Source organism: Acomys minous (genome assembly GCF_964271855.1).
Source record: "Acomys minous genome assembly, chromosome: 16".
NCBI lineage: Eukaryota > Metazoa > Chordata > Mammalia > Rodentia > Muridae > Acomys > Acomys minous.
In genome coordinates, this window is record NC_140498.1 from 74,279,463 (window position 1) to 74,302,396 (window position 22,934).

Consider the following 22,934-nt stretch of genomic DNA (forward strand, 5'->3'; position numbering starts at 1 on the left):
GGTGAGCACCAGGCATTCATATAGTACAGACATAATGTAGGCAAAACACCTACACACATAAAAGAAATAAGTAAAACAAGGTGAAATATAACAGAATAACCACCAGTGTTAAATCTAAGGAAAAACTGAAACAGCTAGGGTTGGAGAAATGGTTTGGAGGTTAAGAGCACATGCTCTTTCAGAGGACTTAGGTTTGGTTCCTAGCCCTTGCTCACCTGATGACTCACACACAGCTGTGACTCCAGCTCCAGGGGAATCTAATACCCTCTGTGGCCTTCGTGGACACTGTATGCATGTGATGCACAGACATACATACAGTCAAAATATCCATGAACAGAAAAGAACAAAAATCTTAAAAACAATGGGTCTGACTCCCAGCGCCCATATGGCAGCTCACAACCATCTGTAACATTAATTCCAGGAAATCTGACACCTTCTGGCCTCCAAGGGCACTGAGCATGTAAGTGGGGCACAGGCATACATGCAGAAAAAGCACTCACACACATGAAATCTTTAAAATGTAAAAAAAAGTCTTAAAAAAAAAAAAAAGCTCTGTACCTGGCAAGTAAGAGGCCATCGGCAACCTGATTAGAAACTATACTGTAAGTCATTAAAAGGAGGAAATTAATACAGGCATGGTGGCATACATTTGATACACCTGTAATCCCAGGTCTATAGGCCAGTTTGGGTCACAGAGCAAATTACAGTCCTAGGCTGTCACAAGAACCTGCAAGAAAAAGTGCCAAGAGCAGGGGCATAAGCCTATAACTCAGTATTCTCCAAGTAGAGGCAGAAAACTCAGTAGTTGAACATTTCCCTGAGCTACATAGTGAGTGTGACACTAGATTCCTTGAGTCCCTGTCCTGAAGCAAAAAAGTTAAAAATTGTAGGAAGTAAGGCAGAAGGTAAATCATAACAATAGAAAGGTGGTGCACGCCTTTAATCCCAGCACTCGTGAGGCAGAAGCAGGCGCATCTCTGTGAGTTAGAGGCTGGTCTGGTCTACAAAGCAAGTCCAGGACAGTCAAGGCTACACAGAGAGACCCTGTCTCGAAAAACCAAACCCAACCAAAAAACAGAGAGCAACAACAACAAAGGAATCAACCACCAGTCAGGAGGTACAGAAGATAATATTCTCAAGAATCTTGCAATTAACAGGATATAAGAGAAACATGGTGGTACACACCTATCTATACGTCCAACTGCTAGAAGGTATAAACAGGAGGATCAGAAATTCAAGGCCAGTCTTGGCCACAAGAGACCCAATGTTAAAAAAACAAAGACTAAAATATCAAGCTAAGTAAGAACACAAAGCTAACATGTTCCTGACCAATAGATTAACTCTTTCTCCCCGCTCTAAGAAAATACTACGGAAGCCATTATTTTTATGACATTCCTACAGAAATCTTTTTTGTTGTTGGTTTTTTGGGTTTTTTTAATTGTTGGGGGTTTGTTGTTTTGTTTTGTTTGTTTGAGACAGGGTTTCTCTGTGTAGCCTTGGCTGTCCTAGACTCACTTTGTAGACCAGGCTGGCCTCAAGCTCACAGAAATACACCTGCCTCTGTCTTCCCAGTGCTAGGATTAAAGGCGTGTGCCACCATAGGGCTGACTTTCTCTTCTTTCTTTCTTTCTCACCATGCCTGGCTTCCTACAGAAATCTCAATCAACTGTTTAGAAAAAACATACAGTGTTTGATAGCATTAATTCTAGCTCTGCCTGTAACCCTTTCTATATACTGGAAACACCATTAGATCCCAATAACTAAAACCGAAGGAAAGCAAACACACTAGACAAGAAGTCAAAGCCTAAGCTCTGCTTCCTGGGCTCTCATGCTTCGGGCATGAATCTGTACAGTCTGGTGATCACTGTACTCCAATGACCAATTCTTAAACCAGGAAGAAGAGTTCAGATGTCCTCGACTCCTCACAAAAACAATCTTCAACCTTGGGGAATGAGAATTTCCACATTTTGGGGGCTGATGAGATGACTCAGCAGTTAAGAACACTTGCTATTCTCCTCCAGAGGACCTAAGTTCGGTTCCCAGCACCCATATTGGATGACTCACACCCACCTGTAACTCTTGATCCAAAGATATCCTTTCTTGGCCTCTTTGCACCCACCCACATATACACAGGGCATTCACTTATACTGACTCACAGGCAATGTGCACACACAAATACATGCATACATATACACATTAAAAAAAAAGAATACACTTATAAATAGAACTTCAGCTTCAAAGAGAGAAACTGGAAATAGTAGGAATAGGCATTCACAACGGAGCAGAAAACACAGCTGAAATAACAACACTGAAAGGCCAGAGACAACTAGTCTCAGAAGTTTCCTTGGGACTACTAGGAATAAAATAACCAGCACAGGTTCAAAACATCTGGACACAGCAGAATGGATGGCAGACAATGTGGCACTTAAAATAGTGAAGTGAAATGATTTGATCAACTAACAGTTACAGATCGTGCCAATGCTATGTAATCATTTTGAGACAAAAGGATTCTAGTGCAGTTAATTTCCTTATTTAAATCTTTAAAATTAAATAAATAATAAAGGTTTAGAATGTGGTAGCTCTCTCAGAGAGCTTCTCCTAATGAACAATGTTCTTAGTTCTTCTAACTGTAAAACATTGTTTTGGCCTCCAGGTCTGTAAAGATTATTTTTGGACATCACAGTGTTTCAGAATTCTAGTGGCTCCCACCTAAGAGTCAGAGCAAGAGAAAACCAGAAGAACAGAGTATCTGAAAGCCACCGCACCAGCTTGCACCTTGAAGATCAGGAAGTGCTTTGTCTGCCCAGATCCCTGTCCTCTCTCTGCTCACATATATGCTCGAAGCTTTAAGAGAGAAAGAAGGCAGGCTGTGATGGCTCACAGCTTTGACCCCAGCACTTGGGAGGCAGAGACAGCAGATCTGTGTTCCGTGTCAGACGGAGCTATATTGTAAGAACCTTGTTTCAAGAGAACAACCAACCAACCAACCTACCAACAACACAACAGAGTAGGAAAGAGTCCTAGGTGTATGTTGGTGCATACCTGTAATCCCAGAATTCAGGAGACAGAGACAAGAGGACCACTCCAAATTTGAGACCAGCCTAGACTACATATTCAGACCCTGACTCGAAAAAAAAAAAGCAAAGAAAGAAAAGAAAGGAAGATTAAAGGAAATCCAATTTTCTTAACCATCTTGGTTAGGAATGATCTTAATTATTTAGGAAGTTTTAAGTCCTAAGTCACGTTGTGGGTATTTTAGTGGCTTTTTGAATAGTAATGAATATAACCATATAAAAACTAATGCTACATTTCTGTATAACAAATGAGCATTGTCTCAACTCAGGAGCAAGGCTAGCATCATACATACTAATACTCTCTCTCCTGCCTTCATCCTCTTTGACTACTGTCTCCTTCTGGTGGTCCTGAGCCATTTGACTGGAATTCTCTTTGTCACTTGATGGAGAATCACAGGCCCCATCAGATTTCTTCTCAGCAGCCTCTTCATCAACTTTCTCCAAAGGATGAATCTTCACAATCTTCACCTTGAGCATTTTCTCCTTTCCAACCTATGCAAGTGATACAAGAAATTAGGAGACACTTTTTAATAAATAGAACTATAAGCCTAAAAAATTATAAACCATGCTCCAGTATACATGCCTAATATAGTGATCTGAATAAAAACAGTCCCCATAGGCTCATATATTTGAATACTTAGTCACCAGAGAATGGCCCTATTTGAAAGGATTAGAAGATATGACCTTAGCTGGATGTGGTGGTGCACACCTTTAGTCCCAGCACTCAGGAGGCAGAGGCAAGTGGATCTCTGTGAGTTCGAGGCCAGCCTGGTCTACATAGCAAGTCCAGGACAGCAAAGATTACACAGAGAAACCCTGTCTTGAAAAACCTCAAAACATTTTTTAAAAAGATATGACCTAGTTGAAAGAAGTATGTCACTGAGGGTAGGCTTTGAGGTTTCAAAAGTCCAAGCCAATCCCAGTAACTGTCTGTCTATCTATAGATCAACTATTCCAGCACCATGTGTGCCCCCCATGCTCCCCACCATGCTGAAAATGAACTAAGCCTCTGAAATTATAAGAAAGGTCCCCAATTAAATGTTTTCTTTTATAAAGTTACTTCAGTCAAGGGCATCTCTTTAAGAGACCTAGCAAACAAAAATTCATATGAACTCTGAAGTATGCAGGCATAGTGAACTTTGTTTCTGATTTCTAAGTCTAAATATGCATTTAAAAAATAAGAGGAGGGGCTGGAGAGATGGCTCAGTGGTTAAGAGCAATGTCTGCTTTTCCAGAGGTCCTGAGTTCAATTCCCAGCAACCACATGGTGGCTCACAACCATCTATCATACGATCTGGTTCCTTCTTCTGGTGTGCAGGAGTACATGCAGGCAGAACACTATATATGTAATAAATAAATCTTTAAAAAAAAAAATAAGAGAAGGGGGCTGGAGAGATGGCTCAGTGGGTAAGAGCACTGGCTATACTTACAGAGGTCCTGAGTTCAATTCCCAACACCCACATGGTGGCTCACAACCATGTATGCTGGAATCTGATGCCTTCTTCTGGAATGCAAGTAGGTGTACATGGAGATAGAGCATTCACACATAAAATAAAATGAACCTGACACAGTATCGTATGTCTATAATCCTAGCACTTGGAAGGGTGGGGGGAAAAGGGTTGCTCAGCGTTCAAGGCCAGTCTGCAACAAGTAGTGAGCTCCAGCTAGCCTGGGCTACAAGGACAGTCTCAAAAATCAACTAAACCAGTGTTTCTCAAGCTTCCTAAGCTGTGACCCTTTAAAAGAGTTCATGTTATGGTGACTCCCAAACATAAAATTATTTTTGTTGCTACTTCATAACTGTAGTTTTGTTAGTTATGAATCATAATGTAAATATCTGACATGCAGCATATCTGATATGTGACGCCCAAAGGGACCCACAGTTTGACCACTGAACTAAAATAAACAAACAAAAGATCTTCCAGACAGTAACATGACAACCTATAATCCCCAGTAGCTCGAGGCAGGAAGACCAGGAGGACCTCTTTATCATCTCTCCTACATAGTGAGTTCAAGGTCAGCCTGGGCTACATAGCAACACCCTGTTCAACAACAATAAAAATTTTTTAAATAAAATAAAGTGGGAAGGGGGCTGCATAAATAAAATGAGCACTTAAGAGCATTTGCGCTTGCAGAAGTGAGACGTTTGGTTCCTGGTACCCATGTGGTGGCTCACATCTATCTGTAACCCCAGTTTTAGGGAATCCAACAGACACACATGTGGCACACATACATCTATGCAGGCATTCATAAACATGAAGTGAGATAATATTCTATTATATAATGTTCTATTATATAATTCATATACTAAGGGCAATTTTGTGCCAGCCACTTGTGCATTTTGTTTTATTTTCTGGGAAAGGGTCTCGCTGTATTCCTGGCCAACCTGGAACTCGTTAAGCGGAGCAGACTGGCCTAAACTATGTGGCAATCTTGTCCTTTCCTCTATAGTGCTAGGATTACAGGTGTGCATCACCACCCCCAGATAAGAACTTTCATTTTTCAAAAATAAATTGTATAGATCAATTCCAATCATTATTGAGCCCGTCTGTTAAATGACTAGCTTTTCTCCCCTTAACTGCCTTTCAGTGACCATTATAAATCACGGGTCTGGGTTTGTTTTTGGATGCTCATCTACTGCGCTATCTAATTATCTTACCACAGAAATTAAATTAGCTGGGCACGGTGGCACATGACTATAATCCCAGATCTCCAGAGGAAGAAGCAGGACTGACACAAAAAAATGAGCAAGCCTAGTCCTGTGGATTTCTAGAATAGTCTAGAAACGCTGTCTCAAAAAGATGCAGAAACAGGAACTGGAGAGAGCTCAGCGGATAAAGAATGTAGGGATCTGAGAACTGTTCACAAGCACTTGTGACTGACTCCAGCTCAAGGAGGCTGAGATGAGACAGCTCTGGCATCCATGGACACCTGCACTCACATGCACATACCCACACACGTTACTAGAAAGAAATCTTAGAATGCACACACACAAGCCAGGTCTTGGCCTAAGCAACTATAGAATCAAGACCACCCTATGGCACTTACATCCACCATATACACTACTGTTTAATCACACACAAGACAGAGAGCACAGCAGCACATAACTATGGTCCTAGCACTTGGGAAGTGTAGGAAGATCAAGAGTTTTTGAAAGCCAGACTTGACTACAAAACAAAGTTGAGGCCAGTATGAACTAAATCCCCCAGGCAAATAAAAGCACAACTGTAACAGGTCTTAAAGTAACCCACTCTTGCCCTCAGAGACTGACAACTACTGTATTATTGTTTTGATTTCAGTAAATGAAATAAAGATTGCATCCTTCTCTGACTACCTTGTGTTAGTTTTACATTTCTTTCTGCTATTGAGCACTCAAGGCCCCTACAATTTATTCATTCAGCTGCTGACAGATCCTGAGGTTATTTCCTCTTTGGACTATTATAAATAATACTAAGGTAGTTCTTTTTTATTTTTTATTTTTTATTTTTTTGAGACAGGGTTTCTCTGCGTAGCCTTGGCTGTCCTGAACTTGCTTTTAGACCAGGTTGGCCTTGAACTCACAGCAATCCACCTGCCTCTGCCTCCCGAGGGCTGGGATTAAAGGCGTGCGCCACCACCGCCCAGCCTACTAAGATAGTTCTTGCGATAAGTGATTTGGGGCAATTTTATGAGGATAATGTTGAAGAATGAAAGCCCAGTCAAGGGCATGTGCAGACTCAATTGTACTAGCAACTCCAAAGCATTCAGCAAAAGAACTGTAGTGCTTACAGTACTAGTGGTGAACAAAGGTTGGGGATACCGTTCAGAGGTAAAGCACCTGCCTAACATGTGTGAGTTAGACTGCTGCAAACAGTACAGCAACCAGAGGGAAACACAATGAGCAAAAGCAGTGTGTGAGCAATTCCATTTTCTTACCAAACTTTGGCAGTGGCTCATATTTACTAATCTTATATGTAAATATAATCTTGACTATGGTTAAATGCGTTTAAACATGTTTTCATGGTCTGGGGCATACATTCCCATATTTCATCCTTTGCCTCAAAAGAAAAAAAATTTGTGTGGTTAGTTTAGACAGGGTTTCTCTGTGTAGGTTTGGCTGTCCTAGACTCACTTTGTAGACCAGGCTGTCCTCCGAGTGCCGGGATTACAGACGTGAGCCACCATGCCCAGCTGCCTCAAATATTTCTTGTTCCATCTTTGTTTTATTTCATTCTCTTACTTTGAGTATTTTATTTTTAGTGCTGAGGATGGAGTCTAGAGCCTTGCTCATGATAGGAAAGTATTCCACAGCCCCTGGCTGGTCGATTCTAAGCAAACACAATAACTGAACTACATCTCCAGTCCTTTTCCATCTTGCAGATACAGCCAATGCTTTCTTTTGTTGCTTTGTTTTTCTTCCTTTTTCTTTCTACCTGGCTCAGTGTTTGAAAGGACTAATTGTCTTGGGTTCTGTACCCTTTAGATTTTTTGTTTTTGGGGTCTTTTGTTTGTTTGTTTTTTGAGACAGGGTTTCTCTAATGTAGCCTTGGCTGTCCTGGACTCACTTTGTAGACCAGGCTGGCCTCGAACTCAGAGATCCACCTGCCTCTGCCTCCTGAGTACCAGAATTAAAGGCCTGCGTCATCACACCTGGCTGCTCTTTAAATGTTTTTATTATTAATGTTGTTTACATGTACATGCGTGAATGTGTGTATTGTCTACCGGAGGTTAGGGCATGCTATGGAGCTGGACTTACAAGCAGTTGTAAGCTGCCTGATGTGGGTACTGGGAATTGAACTCAGGTCCTCTGCAAGAACAATATATTGAACTCTGAGCCATCTCTCCAGCCCTGCCCTTTAGTTCTTGATGAGGCCAGCCCACAGAAAGCACATGGGAGAAGTGAGGTGGGTTCATTTCTGGCATATTCCTCTGAACAAATTTCACAAGTTAGCTAGATCAGATCACTAAATTAATCTAACAACTATAGCCGTTCTTTTCTACTTTTTGGACCCACTGCCTTCCTCCTTCCCTTTGTTTCCCTGAGGTTTGTTTAGAAATTACAATCTCCCTAGTGCTCACAGCAGAACTTCTTGTGAAGTATTCCTGTCTAATTTCAAAAGTCCCTTTACTAAACTCAACTCAATTACACCACTCAAGTCCTCCATCAATCTTTTTTCAAGATGTAACTGATATCATGTATGATTAAAACTCACTAGTAAGCCAGATTTCTATAGCATGTAATTACAGCACTTATAGGCACAGGCAGGCCAAATGTGGTGGCACACGCCCGTAATCCCAGCTCTCAGGAGGCAGAAGCAGGTGGCTCTCTGTGAGTTGTTACACAGCTTGGTCTAGAGTGAGTTCCAGAACAGGTAGGGCTATGTAGACACCCTGTCTCAAAAATAAAGGGAGCCTGAGGCAAAACTGCTTAGACTAGGTTTAAGACCAGCCTAACTTATAGAGTGAGACTATCTTTTAAAAAAGCAAACCAAGGGCTGGAGAGATGGCTCAGAGGTTAAGAGCACTGTCTGCTCTTCCAAAGGTCCTGAGTTCAATTCCCAGCAACCACATGGTGACTCACAACCATCTCTAATGAGATCTGGTGCCCTCTTCTGGTATACATAATAAATAAATTAATTTTTTAAAAAAGCAAACCAAACCAACCAATGAACAAAACCATTGATAATCTCAGACATTACAAATAAAAAATATATAATGCACAGAACAAGAGTAAATTCATAGCTGGACATAGTGGTGCACACCTTTAATCCCAGCATTTGGGAGGCAGAGGCAGGAGGATTGCTGTGAGTTCAAGGCTAGCCTGGTCTACAAAATGAGTCCAGGACACTCAAGGCTACACAGAGAAATCCTGTCTAGAAAAACCAAAAAGGGGACTCCCCCCCCCCCACACACACAAAAGAGTAAATTCATTAAATACATTTGTGAAATAAAATGCAAACCAAGTGAGGTCTCAGACAGGCATATATGAACTGAATGTTGACCTTATTACTTATTGGCTACCACAGCACATTCTGACGCAGAGCAAGACAGCCTGTCACTTAAAAAAATCCCAGCAATTGCCTGTAATCCCAGCATACCCAGGAGGCACAGACAGGGGGATTTCTCTCTGTGAGTCTAAGGCCAGCATGGTCTCTAGAGCTAATCACCCAGGGCTACACAGAGAAAATCTGTCTTTCTTTTCTTTTGTTTTGTTTTTTTCTTTTGTTTTTGAGAACTCACAGTGATCCACTTGCCTGTACCTCCCAAGTGCTGGGATTACAGGTGTGCGCCACCACCACTTGACCCCAGATATTTTTTTAAACAGTAGTAGTACATGCCTTTAATCCCAGAGGACGCAGGCCAATCACTTTGGGTTTAGCTGGTCTACACAGCAAGTTCCAGGCCAAGCAGAGCTACTCAGTGAGGCCTAGTCTCAAAACAAACAGAGGTGGCTCATGCCTTGAGTCCCACCACAGCACTTGGGAAGCAGAGGCAGGTGGGTCTTTGAGCTTGGAGCCAGGCTAGTCTACAAAGAGTTTCTAGATGGGCAGGGCTACACAGAGAAACCCATCTCAAAAATTAAACGAACAAAAAATTACTCCAGACACTTACCTCAAAGTCACATTCTTCTCCCACAGCATATTTAGTCATGATTTCTAACCAGGCAGAATCTACTAGCTTCTCTAAGGAGGCTGTGTTATGATGAACCATTTCCAGAACAAGCTTCTCATACCAGGTGGGGAACTCTTCCTTCAAACTAAATAAATGTCAACAGTTAGCAAGAAAATATAAAAACCGTTACCCAGAGATTCAATTCAAACTTTAAAAAAAGACTTAATGTTTTAGAACAATTTTAGGGTAACAGCAAAACAAATAATTCTTTTAGAAAAAATGACTTGAGAATTTCATGCAATGTGTTTCACTCCCTCCCCTCAAAACAAACTTTTCTTTAGCAAATACATGCAGAGCACTGAGAAATAAACAAAGATTAAAATCCATGACACTGGGGCTAGAGAGATGGCTCAGAAGTTAAGAGCACTGGCTGCTCTTCCAAAGGCCCTAAGTTCAATTCCCAGCAACCACATGGTGGCTCACAACCACCTATAATGAGACGAGGTGTCCTCTTCTGGCCGATAGGCACACACGCAGACAGAATATTGTATAAATAATAAATAAATAAACCTTTAAAAAAACTCTTGACACTAGGCTGGAGAAAGGGCTCAGCAGCTAAGAGCATTTGCTGTTCTTAGACAGAACCCAAATTCAGTTTCTAGCAGCACACAGAACTCACAACTGCCTGTAACTCCAGTTCCAGGGGAATCTGATGCCTTCTTCTGACCTCCTTCTGTGCCAAGCAAGCATGTGATGCACACACATACATGTAGGCAAAATGCTCATATACATAAAACAAATACATCTAAAACATTTTAAAGAACAGAGGCTAGAGAGATGGCTCAGTGGTTAAGGGCACTGCTGGTTGCTCTCTGAGTTCAATTCCCAGCAACCACATGGTGGCTAACAACCATCTTTAATATGATCTAATACCCTCTTCTGGTGTGCATGAAGACAGTGTACTCACACATAAAACAAATAAATCTTTTTTAAAAAAACTTAGTTATTTTTATTTTTTATTTATTTATTTTTTTCACGACATGGTTTCTCTGTGTAGCCTTGGCTGTCCTGGACTCACTTGGTAGACCAGGCTGGCCTCAAACTCACAGTGATCCACCACCCTCTGCCTCCCAAGTGCTGGGATTAAAGGCATATGCCACCAAACTGTGCAGTTTTTTTTTCCCTTTGTTTAAAAAAAAATTTTAGCATGGTGGCGCATGCCTTTAATCCCAGCACTGGGGAGAGAAACCCTGTATCAAAAAGCAAAGCAAAGCAAAAGAGAAAAAAGAAAGAAAGAAAGAAAAGGCCGGGCGTGGTGGCGCATGCCTTTAATCCCAGCACTCGGGAGGCAGAGGCGGGCGGATCGCTGTGAGTTCGAGGCCAGCCTGGTCTACAAAGTGAGTCCAGGACAGCCAAGGCTACAAAGAGACCCTGTCTCGAAAAACCAGAAAGAAAAAAAAAAAAAACAAAACCCCACAAAAAAACAAAGAACAAACACCAACCCAGTTTAGGTGCAAAAGCAGGAAGGTCTCTAATATCTAGGCCAGTATGGAAAGAGACGGATAAACACAAGGAGAGAAGCAGGGAAAGACTCATGCAGTTTACAGAGGGGAAAAGGGAGCCCCAAAACAAAAACTATTAAATATTTGTCAAATTAACTCTCTAGGTTAGTTTTCTCACTTATAAATGAAAATAATGGGCATAGTACTCGTAAGTTCAACATCTTCCCCATGACTTGCCCTGGTGGGCACTGAACTCAGGGATCTGTCTGCCTCTGCCTCTGGAGTGTGAGCCATCAAGCTGGGTCATTACTTTGCTTTTGCAATGTACTCTTTTCCAAATGCAAATTTATTCCTGTCCCTTGATTCAAATACATTCGCTCACTTCTCACACTATCCTGTGTCTAGCATTTTTATTTTACAGATAAAAGCTTCAGGAAAGGTTACAGGTTCAGTTCCTGATGAATCCAAAGCCTTGCAAAGTAACCAATGAGCTATCACTTTCACTTGCTCAGCTAGTACAAGTAATCGTAACTCTCACACCCAAGATGGCAGAGCACACTACAAAATGGTCTGCAGACACTGAGGACAGTCTGTTCCAATCCTTTTGTGGGGATGGAGAGATGGTTCAGTCGTTAAGAGCACTGGCTGCTCTTGCAGGACTCAAGGCTAACTGCCAGCACCCACATGGCAGCTCACAGACATATGTAACTCCAATTCAAGGGGATTCTAGCTTCTGAACTGTGCACACACTGTGTACAGATGTATGTACAGACTAAACACTGATACACAGAAAATAAAATTAATCTTTAAAAAAGCAACTGGAAGCCAGGCGTGGTGGCGCACGCCTTTAATCCCAGCACTCGGGAGGCAGAGGCAGGCGGACCGCTGTGAGTTCGAGGCCAGCCTGGTCTACAAAGTGAGTCCAGGATGGCCAAGGCTACACAGAGAAACCCTGTCTCGAAAAAAACAAAAACAAAAACAAACAAACAAAAAAAGCAACTGGAAAACACTGCTATATATGCAAAGATATTCACAGTTAAGAGATTCCTTTAACAGAAAATAATAACTAAGTAGACAATTAAACATGTAATTTTAATCAGGTCATTTTTTAAAGACTTATTTATTTACTTATTATGTATACAGTGTTCTGCCTGCATGCACACCTGTAGGCCAGAAGAGGACATCAGATCACATTATAGATGGTTGTGAGCCACCGTGGGGTTTCTGGGAATTGAACTTAGGACCTCTGGAAGAGCAGTCAGCACTCTTAACCTCTGAGCCATCTCTCCAGCCCCTCAACCATATCATTTTACACTCATATGAAGCACTGGGGAGGAGTGGGTGAGGTATGCGAATACTCATGGAAAGGAGAGTGCTCAGTGTGCTTTAATGGGGGCTGTACCTCAGCCTTGTGTTGGGGTTTGCATTGTCTTGTTCTATCCATGGCTACCTAACCTCCTCATTGACTGCTGGACTTCCCTCGACACCACAGCTGAACAGAACCTCTTGTCCAGTCTAAAGCAGCTGTTGCCTTTGACTCTTCCCATGGGCCTCCCTTCCCAGCTTAACCATCCTTTGAAGATGTTGTCAAACTTCTTAGAGTGTGACATTTAAAGTAACCTTTTCCCCCTAGTTTTTCGAGACAGGGTTTCTCTGTATAGCCTTGGCTGCCCTGGACTCACTGGTGGACTGCCTCTACCTCCCTGAGTGCTGGGATTACAGGTGTGCACCTCCACACCCGGCTGTCTTCAGACTTCTTTAATTACTGAACCCTACAAACTCAGTCTCTTTCTAGAAATTAAGTTTTAAAACTTCATTGTCTAAGGCCGGGCAGTGCGCTTGCCTTTAATCCCAGCACTTGGGAGGTAGAGGTAGGTTTTGAGTTTGAGGCCAACCTGGTCTATAAAGTGAATCCATGACAGTCAAGACTACACAGAAAAACCCTGTCTTAAAAAAACCAAAAAAAAACAAAAAACAAAAAAAAGCTCTTAACACTGAGTCATCTCTTCAGCCCCCTTCACTTTTCAATAATCTCCCATTACCTTACTTTAAGTTACTAAATCACATATTTCGCAGAACCTCTGGCCAATGTGGGTTTAGTCTGGATTTTTTTTTTTGTTTGTTTGTTTGTCTGTTTTTTGCTGCCTCAAACATATGAGCCCTTTACTTAGAATTATATTTTCAAAGTAAAGAACACCCAAAGGCTTTGTAAAATACCCAGTAAGTGAACACACATAAACACCAGCAAAATGGTACTAAGCAAGAGCACTCAGAATACAGCACACTAACACAACGTATCCCATTCACGTCCCAAACATTTAAACACAAACACTGCCTTAGCGGCTAGTATTATCCCCACCCAACTTCCCTGACATAATGAAGATGGTGCCAATGGGCAAGGTTTCTGCTACTCACAGTTCAGCAACTTCCTGTTCCTCCTCCCAGGCCTCCTTGTGTGTCAGCTGACTGCTTCCAGTGCTCTTACATGTCCAAATGCGCTCACTGTATCTTTCCAAGCGAGCTTCATACTCTCTGTCAGCAGTGGCTCAGGAAAACAATATGCAAATAACAAAGACAACCAATACACATTCAGAAAAGACCTATCTGTAGAAAAAAAAAATCCTTTCTATAATGTAGGACAAGAGAAAATATGAATGGAATCTGTTTCAGTCATAAATTCAAAGTATGATCATAATTGAAACATGGTAATAGCTGGTCACATTGTTTGTTTTTATTTTTCGAGACAGGGTTTCTCTGTGCAGCCTTGCCTGTCCTGGAATTCTGTAGATCAGTCTGACCTAGAACTCAGAGACCCACCTGCCTCTGCCTCCTGAGTGGTAGAATTAAAGGCATGTGCCAGGGCTGGAGAGATGGCTCAGCAGTTAGGAGCATTGGCTGCTCTTCCAGAGGTCCTGAGTTCAATTCCCAGCAACCAGGTGGTGGTTCACAACCATCTATAAAGTGATCTAATGTGCAATGTATACATAATAAATAAATGCTTTTAAAAAATGTGCCACCACACCCAGCAGGATTAAGTGAAACTGAAACACAAGAATCATTGCACAGGGGCTTGGAGAGATGGCTCATCAGCTAAGAGCATTTACTGCTCTTGCAGAGAACACAAGTTAGATTCCTAGCACTCAGATGGTTGCTCACAACCATCCATAACACCAATTCCAGCAGATTCAGTACCTCCACTGGACCTCTTTAGGCACCAGGAACCAAAGCGGTACACGTGTACATGTACGTACACGTGTACATACACACACACACTAAATAAATCTAAGAACAGATTTAAAAAACCAGTCTACAGGGCTGGAGAGATGGCTCAGAGGTTAAGAGCACTGTCTGCTATTCCAAAGGTCCTGAGTTCAATTCCCAGCAACCACATGGTGGCTCACAACCATCTGTAATGAGATCTGGTGTCCTCTTCTGATATGCAGGTGTATATGGAGGCAGAACACTGTGTATGTAATAAATAAATATTTAAAAAAAAATAAAGTCCCAGGAAAAAAAAAAGTCTACATAAAGGTAAGATGACCACATTCCACAGGCAATTTGGGGTAAATGCAGACTACTGACTCATTTACCATCAGCCTTTCTAGCTGCCTTGGAAACACCCGTTCCTTCCTAAGGCTTATAAAACAAATTCCATGGGGCTGGAGAGATGGCTCAGAGGTTAAGAGCACTGTGCTGACTACTCTTCCAGAGGTCCTGAGTTCAATTCCCAGCAACCACATGGTGGTTCACAACCATCTACAATGAGATCTGATGCCCTCTTCTGGCCTGCAGGTGTACATGCAGACAGACTACTGTATACATAATAATAAATAAATCTTAAAAAAAAAAAAATAAATAAATAAAAAAAATTCCAGGCTGGGACTGTCACTCAGTAGTAGAGCATATGCCTAGGCATGCACCAGACTATCAGTTCAAGTTAAGTATCACAACTCAAAATAAGTAAGCAACTGCATGAACTACTAAACATGGCTTTGATATACTATTTGTTTTTATATATATAATTTGTTATATATACTATTTATGTTTTCATGTTGGCTGATAACACCATCTTCACAAAACCACTAACTAGTTGTTCAGTCTTCCTGAATTAGATGGGAGAAGATAACAGAAGAGTGCCTTACACTATAGTAAATCTCCTACCATCCCAACTGGAATGCACTGTCAGCCAGCCATGCTCAAGTTCAAATAGCAAATAACTAGTTTACTTCTGTGTATCAATAGTAACAGTAACAGATGCTATACAAGAAACAAACTGAGCTGCAACTAGAGTTAGCTAGAGTCCCAGTATGTCCCAAGCAACATGCTTTATCCTGCACTCGCCTGTAATCCCAGCACCTAGCAGGCAGACGCAGGAAGACCAGGAGTTCCAGGTCATCCTCAGTTACAAAGGGAGTTTGAGACCAGCTTGAGCCACATGAAACCCTGGCTCAAAACAAACAAACAAACAAACAAACAAACAAAATAGGGAGGAGAGGTGGACCTGTTAAAAGGGTATTGAGTCAGCAGCCCCAGATTTCTGTTTTAGATTTTAGGTTACCAGAAGTCACTCATTCCCATATAACCACTCAGAGAAAATGTCAATTGAGGTTTTTCTGTTTCAGCAACTGCTGCACATGTAATTGAGACAAAATGTCAAAGCAATTCTCAAAAGGTTAAGCAACCTATAACCGATACGGTATTTTCAAATCCTAGACTGTCATTATTCATTTACTTTTCATGACTCCCAAGAACTATTCTCCTTACAATATGCTACTTTATTCTATATAGACTAGTAAGCCTTGCTTCTTTCCAAAGTACTTGCCTGTGGTGGTCGGAATGAGAACGGCCCCAGAGGCCCATGTATTTGAATGCTTGGGCATTAGGAACCAGCAGTGACCCTGTTGGAGTAGGTACAGCCTTCCTGGAGAAAGTGTATCACTAGGGGGTGGGTTTTGAGGCTTCAAAAGCCCAAGCCAGCCCCAGTACCCTCTCTTCCTCCTGCCTAGAGATTTGGATGTAGAACTGTCTCTCTGCCTGTGTGCCACATTGCTCCTGCCATGTTCCTCACCATAACAATGAACTAACCCTCTGAAACTATAAAGCCCCAAGTAAATGTTCTCTTTTATAAGTTACATGGTGACGGTGTCTTCACAGGAACAGAACACCGACCAAGACACTGACAGTCTGAAAAAAGTGGCCCAACTATATGTGAAGACTTCAATAGCAGAAGTAGAGGGGCTGGACAGACGGCTCTGTGCTTAAGAGCACCTGATGCTCTTGCATAGGACCTAGGTTCAGTTCCCAGAATCCAAATTTACAACCATCTATAGAGTTCCAGGAGACCCTATGTCCTCTTCTGATGTCCAGACACTAGACATGTATGTGGTATACATACATACATGCAGGAAAAACACCCATACACATTAATTACTCAAAATACAAAAACAAAAGATGAGGATGGTAAACACTTGCAATCCCAGCCGGGCATGGTGGCGCACGCCTTTAATCCCAGCACTCGGGAGGCAGAGGCAGGTGGATCGCTGAGTTCGAGGCCAGCCTGGTCTACAAAGTGAGTTCAGGACAGCCAAGGCTACACAGAGAGACTCTGTCTCGAAAAACCAAAAAAAAAAAAAAAAAAAACACTTGCAATCCCAACATTCTAGAGGGAGTCTAGAGCATTAAGCCTGTCAGAAACACACACAACTATAATACTAAGAGTTCTAACAGTGTCAATTCTATAGCCAGGCACAGTGGTGCACTCCTGAAGCTACAGTTCTTGGGAGGCAGAGGCAGGTGGATCTCTGTGAGTTCGAGGCCAGCCTGGTCTACAAAGTGAGTCCAGAACAGCCAAGATAACATAGAGAAACCTTGTCTCGAAATAAATCAAAAATAAAAATATATATATTTTATATGTATGGATGTTTTGTCTACATGTGTATCTGTGCACCATGTGCATGCCTGGTGTCCTCAGAGGCCAGAAAGGGGGTTGGAGTGGGGTGGTGCCATCCCTGGGAACTGGAAGTGGGCATGGTTGGGAGCCACCATGTAAGTACTGGGAACAAAACCCTGGTTTGCTGGAAGAACAGCCCAGTTTTCTTAACCACTGAGCCATCTTTTCGGCTCCCAAAGTTGTAGTTTTGATAGGGTTTAATTTTACTTTTTAATTATAGCTCAGTCTGGTTTCAGACTTTATTTGTGGCACAGGTTGGCTTTGAGCTTGGGGCAGTCTTCCTGCTTCTACCTCCCAAGTATTGAGATTGCAAGTGTATGACAGTACCCAGTTAATGTAATATAAACTATGTCAGTTTAGAGTTCATTGGCAGTATGATCCAAAGAAAGAAAAGATAGGATTAGAAAGCAAATCTTGAGAGTTGATGCTCTTTTTTGTTGTTTTGTTGTTGTTGTTGTTTTGTTTCTTGTGTTTTTCCAGACAGGGTCTCTGTAGCCTTGGCTGTTCTGGACTCACTTTGTAGACCAGGCTGGCCTCAAACTCAGTGATCCTCCTGCCTCTGCCTCCCAAGTGCTGGCATTAAAGGCATGCGCCACCAAGCCCGGCTTTTTTGTTTTTTTGAGACAAGGTTTCTCTGTGTAGCTGTCCTGGACTTGCTTTGTAGACCAAGTTGGCCTCGAACTCACATCAATCAGCCTGCCTCTCCTCCCAAATTCTGGGATTAAAGGTGTGCACCACCATGTCCAGTCATTTGTTTTAATTTTTAATGATTTATTCAGCTTGGTGACACACACTTTAATCCCAGGACTTGAGAGGCAGAGACAGGCTGATCTCAATGACTTTGAGGCTAGCCTGGTCTACAAATCAAGTTCCAGGACAGCCAACACTGTTACAGAGAGAAACCCTGCCCTCTCCAAATAATATATTTACAGCTCCCCAACTTTTCAAGCATGTTGTTCAGTCTGTTTAGAGATTTGCTGTACAGATAACAGCAGCCCCTCATTAAGCCCCTAGGAGTTCTTGTAACATACCACAAAGCCCCTTGACAGTTGTTTCTAGACTTCAGCAAATGACAATTGATGCACACAACAAAAGCACGAGTTTCCAGCAGGCTGTTGTTAGCTCCTGCTCAACACCCACTTTCAGTTAACAGATCACCCCATGGCCAAGTATCAAACACTGTGGGCTGGGTATGGTGATGCCCACCTGCAGTTCCACAGCTTTAATCTCAGCACTCAGGAGGCAGGGGCAGGAGGATCTCTGTGACTTGGAGGCCAGCCTGGTCTACAAAGTGAGTTCTAGAACAGTCAAGGCTACATAGAGAAACTGTTTCAAAAGAGCCAAGCAAGCAAGCAAACAACTAAACAAACAAACAAACAAAAAACCGAGTGGTGGCTAGACATGGTATGGTGGCACATGCCTTTAGTTGCAGCACTGAGGAGGCAGAGGCAGGTGGATCTCTGTGAATTTAAGATCAGTCCGGCCCACATAGTGAATTCCAGGGCAGCCAGGGCTGCAGAGTAAGACCCTGTCTCAAAACAAACAAGCAATCAATTAAGAGCACTGGCTGCTCTCGAAAGAGCTGGGTTCAATTCCCAGCACCTCCATGACAGCCCATAATTACAGTCCAAGGAGATCCAACCCTTTCTTCTGACCTCCATGGGTATGACACACACATTTATGCAGGTAAACACTCAGACACATAAAATCTAAAAGCAACAACAACAAAAACTATATACCAAACCGAGTCTAATAAATGATCGTTCTTTTAGTGACAGTGTCTTGCCTAAGGTACTACCCCTGTGGGAGAATATCGCATAGATTCAAGGGTAAAGTACAAGCAATACAATCTATGATAATGATAACATACAATCATTAAATAAATGAATTAGCTGCAACTTCCAGTCTTCTTCTTCTTCCCCTTCCTTTTCTTCTTTGGTTTTTGGAGACAGGGTTTTTCTGGGTAGTCCTGGCTGTTATGGAGCAGGCTCTGTGGACCAAGCTGGCCTCGAACTCACAAAGATCTGCCTGCCTCCACCTCCAGAGTGCTGGGACTAAGGGCGTATACCACCCAGGTCCAGGTTATCTGAATGTGTGAATGAATGCATGCCCTGTATGTGTGATACCTCCCGAAGCCAGGAGAGGGCAGACTGTTCTCCTCTGGATTTGCAGGGGGTTGTGAGCCTGCAATCTGAGATACTTTGACAGAGCCTCAAATGCTCTAACACTGAGCCATCTCTCCAGCCCTTTTGTTTTAGAGACAGGCTGGCCTAAAACAGCTTCAGAATGCTGGGATTACAGCCATAACATGACAGTAAACTCCCTCTGTAAATTCAATGAAGAGGTATAAAGTACCTTCCAGAGTATTCTGGCTCACTGCTTTAAGCTAAAATAGAAAAGTGTGTTGTAATTATACATGAATCAAAATAAAGAGAAAATAATCTTGTTAAAAATATAATTATAAATATAAATTGAAGAGTGGCAATACTTCAAATACAGCTGTTGCTCAACCATACATCTGCTTTCCTCTATGGAACCACTAATAGCCTCATAAAGAAACATGCCAGCCAGCCAACCACACAGTCCAGAGCTCTCTAAACCACCCTCAAAGTGCTCCTGCTTCTGGAAATTTCCAGAAGAGTAATTTCCTCCAACTCTAATCATTTTTAAAGAATTCCTTTGTTTAAATGTTCTAAATACTGGTATAGGAAATTCTAAAAGAAAGGATGTTTATTAATTACGTGCCATTTTAAAGTATTCAGGTTCAGTTTTCATTAAGAAAACACCTATACCTACACCAGATGTTGGTGGTGCATGCCTTTAATCCCAGCACTTGGGAGGCAGAGACAGGCAGAACTCTGTGAGTTCGAGGCCAGCCTGGTCTACAAAGCAAGTCCAGGACAGCCAAGGCTACACAGAGAAACCCTGTCTTGAAAAACCAAAAGAAAAGAAAATGTCTACAAAAAATAGTACTATGATGGTGCCTGTCTAGCATGCTCCACAATGTGCACCAAAGCATATGCATGACCGCACACCCACTCCCCCAGGGTATAATAAACAAAGCCTTTGTTAATAATCCTAAATTAGGGGGCTGGAGAGATGGCTCAAAGGTTAACAGCACTGCTTGCTCTTCCAAAGGTCTTGAGTTCAATTCCCAGCAACCACGTGGGGGCTCACAACCATCTATAGAGGTCTGGTGCCCTCTTCTGGCCTGCAGTTGTACATTCAGACACAACACTGTATACATAATAAATAAATCTTTAAAAAAAAAAAAAAAAAAAAAAAAAAAGAGTTCCAGGCCAACCAGAGCTGCATAGTGAGACCCTGCCTCAATAAGTAAACAAGCAAGTAAATAAATAAATAAATAAATGCCGAATACCGAAACTATGTTGGCATCATAGAATAAACTTTACTGATGTCATGGAATTGTTCTGAAAAGTAAATACGGTACCTTTAGTATAATGTACTTAATAGAGTTAAATGCATGTTATATTGTCTAATTACATCTTAGATCACAAACTTACAGAGTATACTAATATTTCAATAAAAATTGCTAGAGAGATGGCTCAACTCTTTTTTTTTTTCTTTTGGTTTTTCGGGGACAAGGTTTCTCTGTCTTAGCCCTGCTATCCTGGAACTTACTGCGTAGACCAGGCTGGCATCAAACTCAAAGATCTGCCTGCCTCTGCCTCCCAAGTGCTGGGACTGAAAGCATGAGCTACCACTGCCTGCTGCACTTGCAGAAGATCTAGGTTCAGTTCTTAACTAATACATGGTGGCAACCGTCTATAGGCACACATGTGATGGTGCACCTACATCCATGTAGGCAAAACATTCAACTTCCCAACTATTCTTTTAAAAAGAATTTTATTTAATTAAATTAAAAGCAAAGAAGGATGTGGGGCCTGGTGGCACAAGTGTGATCCTAGCCCCAGAAATCCCTCACTTGGGAGGCTGAAGCAGGATTAAAGAACTCAAGGACAACATGGCTGTGTCATACACTGCAGCTAGCTCAGTAGTGCAACATGTACTTAGCACATACAAGGTCCTGGGTTCCCTCCCTAGAATCCCTAGTATTCCTGTTCTTCCCTTAGTTTATATAGTGACATGGTTCCAAGAATACTGGACTATAATCCCACCTTTCATCACTTAGATTCAAGAAGTGCACAACCTTTAAAACACTAACTTCAATTTTCTTGGGCCTTCTCAGCAAGCAGCCAGGAGATCCAGAAGACCTCTAAAGACCCATTTCAGCTCAGAGATGCTAGGCATAAATAATCAAAAACACCTACATGGAGGCCAGGCATGGTGGTACATGCCTTTAATCCCAGCACTTAGGAGGTAAAGGCTGGCAGATCTGTGTCAGTTTCAGGCCAATCTGGTCTACAAAATGAGTTCCAGGCTTAACACTGCTACACAGACCCTACAGAAAGAAAAAGGAAAACCAAAAACCTACAAGGGTTAGTTAGAGTCAACAGTGAGGTGTTGTCAACAGGGCTTAGAACCTGGATTCAATTCCCAGCACCCACATGGTGGCTGACATTCATCTGGAACTCCAGTTGTAGGGGACCCAGTGTACTCATCTGGCCTCTGGGGACACCAGGAACACAAGTGCTACACAGACACACATGCTGGCAAAACACCCATGCAGGCTGAATTAGAAGGGAAAGGTCCCCTTTTCCAAGTCTCTGTAGGTGAACACTGGGATTCAGAACTGATGCTAACAAAATGAAGCTGTCCTGCCTACACTGAGGTAAAAGTCTATAATCCCAGCTACTGAGGAGGCTGACGCAGGAGAACTCAGAATGAAAAGAGGGCTATGGAGGAAGCTTACTAATAGTGCAAGGCCTGGGTTCAATCCCCCAAGTACTGAGGAGGGGAAGGGAGTGAAATTATCCTAATTACTCAAAACACTATTAAAACCAAGATCAAGCTAAACAGGTGGATGTCTGCAATCCCAACACTTGGGTGGCTGAGTCAAGTGAACTGTGCATTCAAGGCCAGCTTCCAATACATAAATTAGAAATCATCCTGGGCTACAAGAAAATTAAAAACAAAACAAAAAACAAAAAAGTGATGAATGAGGTAAAGGCCAAGAACAAACTGAAATACTTCACCTGAACCTTTCCTGCTCCACAGGTACAGCAGAAATTACAACACAATCTAGTCTTCTCAAAGATGGGACAATAAAACTACTAGGACATTCAAGTTTGATAAAGAAACATCTTTAAAAAAAAATAAACAAATAAGCCTTAAAAGATGCATCCAACACTTCCCCTACACAGCAAAAGAAAGCAATCCAAGTAAGAGGCTGTGCTTGGTCAAGAAATCCTACGTGCAGCCCGGTTGCGGTGGTGGCCCACGCCTTTAATCTCAGCACATGGGAGGCAGAGGCAGGAGGATCACTATGAGTTCGGGGCCAGCCTGGTCTACAAAGTTAGTCCAGATCTGCCAAGGCTACACAGAGAAATCCTGTCTCGGAAAGACAAAAACCAAAAAAGAAAAGAAAGAAATCCTACAAACAATGATGAGAAATGCAGACTTTCTATTTTGAAAAACCCGTTTCACGTTCCAAAACGAAAACGTTAAGATGCCTTGGTATTTTACTTTTTTCTAACTGTGCTGAATGGCTGATACAGGCTTGGTAGGTTGACCAAGCTGAGGCAGGATTACCGCCTATGGAATTGGTTCAAAGACAGCCAGGACAACGTAATAAGATATTGTCTGGAAACAAACAAAACAAAACCAAAAAGGAAAAAGAAAGAACGAAAGAAAAAGAAAGCCAGCTGGGGAGGGGAAAGCAGGAAGCATTGGAAA

General features: G+C 42.2%; 1 protein-coding gene across 2 annotated transcripts in view; it reads right to left on the reverse strand.

Annotated features, from left to right (window-relative positions):
* BAZ1B (bromodomain adjacent to zinc finger domain 1B) overlaps nt 1-22,934 on the reverse strand; it is a 64,139-nt gene that overhangs the window by 39,965 nt on the left and 1,240 nt on the right. For both annotated transcript variants that reach the window (XM_084764561.1, XM_084764560.1), the window contains exons 2-4: nt 13,583-13,699; nt 9,666-9,810; nt 3,368-3,566 (exon numbers count right to left, since the gene is read on the reverse strand). In XM_084764561.1, coding sequence (XP_084620687.1) covers nt 3,368-3,566; nt 9,666-9,810; nt 13,583-13,699 — 461 coding nt within the window. The remainder of the gene's footprint in view (nt 1-3,367; nt 3,567-9,665; nt 9,811-13,582; nt 13,700-22,934) is intronic.